We start from the raw sequence: 2751 nt of genomic DNA on the forward strand, positions 1-2751 counted from the left end.
TGGGATTTGTGAGCAAGAAACAAACATTATGGCTGAACGACAGAGGAGGAAAACAATGTCTAGTTTCCAAGAAAACCCCCAAAAGACCAAAGGTACAGGCCTCTTTGCCTTTATTCATGTCAAAGTGGTCCATGTTAGCAAAGGACAGACTTCTAAGGCTAAGACAGAAACAATAGTAGAAGGCCAGAAAAATCTTGTAATAAGGAGGAACAAACATTTATTAAGTACCACTATGTACAAATGCTCTTTCATTTGATCCTTACAACAACCTTGGAGATAGATGTTATTATTATCTTTATTCTACAGTGGAAGAAACTGAGGCAGACTGAAGTGAAGTGACTTGACCAAAGTCATACAGTTAGTAAGCATCTGAGGTTGAATTTGAATCTAGGATTTTTCTAACTTGTAGATGAGGACGCAACCTTTGACCTGTGACAGGATAAAGGAAGATTCTTAGCTTGGTCAAACAGCTTGCAACATTCAGTGGGATTCAGTTGATTAGTATCACAGGTAGGGCTTTAAGCCAGGGCCAACTGCCATCCCATCCTCTTGTCCCCAGTCTGATGATTCTAATAGATGACTACTGAAGGAGCTCATCTTTTTACCATCTTTTTATAAATGAAAAAGGAGGTTGAAAGGTCATAAATCACAGATATTTAAAACTGGGAGAGAACTTAGAGATCATTTAGTCCTATTCTCATTGTACGAATGAGGAAACTGAGATCCTAAGAGGTTGTGATTTGACCAATGTAGGGCAGATTAAAAGTGAGAGAAGAAAGAATCAAACCCACATCTTCTGACTCCAAATCTAGCATTCTTTCCACTAGAACCCATTGCCTTTTCCAGATGGCTTGAGTTCCCTAGGATCACAGATTTCGTAAGTATAATCTATCCATTAAAATTTATTAAGTGCCTACTATGTGCTATGCAGTGTGCTAAGTGCTGGGGAGACAATTAAAAAAAATTAGTCCCCGTCCTCAAGGAGCTTACAATCTAATAGACAACACACAAAAGAAGGTGTAAACCAAGGTAGGGGGAGGGGGAAACCCAAGGAGCCTCACATTTTGGTTGTTGAAATCAGGCAGAGCATCAGACACAAAGTGGAGTAAGGTGAATCCAGTTTCTGCCCTTTATAAAGGAAGGCTTTGAGGGGAGTTTGGTATCCCATCCTTCAGCCCTCCAAACAAAAGGGAGTAGAGGCTGAAGGAAATGGTGTCAATCAAGACTTATGTTGGAAGCATATGGTGACAAGATCAGAAATGATGAAGTTATCTTGGGAGAGGTATCTTGTTCCTTGGAGGTGAAACCAGGCAAAGCAGCAGATGCAAAATGGTAAGTAGTAGACCTCGGATTTGAACTCAGGTCTCATCCTTATAAAAGCAATGCATTTTCAAATGCTCCCTTCCAATTGGTAGTGGCTGCATTACAGATGATGGAAGAGAGATTTGCCCACAGAAAAGCAAAGGCATCTCTTTAAGGACTAATATTTTTCTCATGGTTCCCATTTTTAGATGTTCCCAGCATTAATACCAATAAGGCCAAGCTCTGTCTCATCATGAATGCATGGACCTGTAACAACTCAGATGGCTCTCCCACCTTCTTTTACCTGATGGGCATCCCCTCCCTTCCAAAGTCCCTCTTTCTCCCAGTTTTCTTCATCTTCCTCATCCTCTATCTCCTTGTCCTCACTGGCAACTCCCTGATCCTGGTGGCTGTGGTGCTTGACTCCAACCTTCACAAGCCCATGTACTTCTTCCTGACCAACCTGTCAGCTCTGGACATCCTCTTTACCACAACCACCATCCCCAGGATGCTCTCCCTCTTCTTGCTAGGGGAACGAATCCTCTCCTTCCCAGCCTGCTTCCTGCAGATGTACTTTTTCCATGGCTTCTCCTGCTCTGAGGCCTTTATCCTGGTGGTCATGGCCTATGACCGCTATGAAGCTATCTGCCACCCGTTGCACTATGCAGTCCGCATGACCCCACAGTTCAACGCCAAGCTGGCAGCGGGTGCCTGGCTGGCTGCCCTCCTGCTGCCAATCCCAGCTGTGGTCCAGTCATCCCAGATGACCTTTGGCACTCTGGCCCAGGTCTTCCACTGCTTCTGTGACCACCTGGCAGTGGTGCAGGCCTCCTGCTCGGACCCCACCTTCCAGACATTCCTGGGTTTTTGCTGTGCTATGACTGTTTCTTTCATGCCCCTGATACTGGTTGTCCTCTCCTATGCTCGAATTCTCATCTCCATCTTAAAGATCAGCTCAAAGGATGGCCGGTCAAAGGCCTTCTCCACCTGCACATCCCATCTCCTTGTTGTTGGCACCTACTATACATCCATTGCCGTGGCCTACGTGGCCTACAGGGCTGACCTTCCTGTGGACTTCCACATCATGGGGAATGTGGTATATGCTATCCTCACACCTGTGGTGAACCCCCTTATCTACACCCTGAGGAACAAGGATGTCAAAGCAGCCATCACCAAATTCACGACCCATTGAAATAGAAGTTACCATTGAAGTCTTTGATGATGAAGACAATTATAATAATAATAGTAATAACTAACATTTATATGGTACTTACTAAGTGTCAAGCACCATGCTAAGTGCTTTACAATTATTATTTTATTTGCTCCTCACAACAACCCAGCAAGGTAGGTACTATCATCCTCCCCATTTTATCAATGAAGAACTGAGACAAATAAAATATAAGTGATGACCAGGGTCAGAAGGTAGTAAGTGACTGAGACTGGATTTGA

General features: G+C 44.1%; 1 protein-coding gene across 1 annotated transcript; it reads left to right on the forward strand.

The window, feature by feature from the left end:
• Positions 1-1555: 1555 nt before the first annotated feature.
• On the forward strand, positions 1556-2494 carry LOC116422593 (olfactory receptor 2AT4-like). The gene has a single exon (XM_031961413.1). The coding sequence runs from the start codon at positions 1556-1558 to the stop codon at positions 2492-2494; it is 939 nt and encodes a 312-aa protein (XP_031817273.1).
• Positions 2495-2751: the final 257 nt, after the last annotated feature.

This window comes from Sarcophilus harrisii, chromosome 3 (assembly GCF_902635505.1).
Source record: "Sarcophilus harrisii chromosome 3, mSarHar1.11, whole genome shotgun sequence".
Taxonomy (NCBI): domain Eukaryota; kingdom Metazoa; phylum Chordata; class Mammalia; order Dasyuromorphia; family Dasyuridae; genus Sarcophilus; species Sarcophilus harrisii.

What these genes read in the sequence shown, in the direction of transcription:
- LOC116422593 (XM_031961413.1), top strand. Translation starts at nt 1,556, where the DNA reads ATGAATGCATGGACCTGTAACAACTCAGATGGCTCTCCCACCTTCTTT.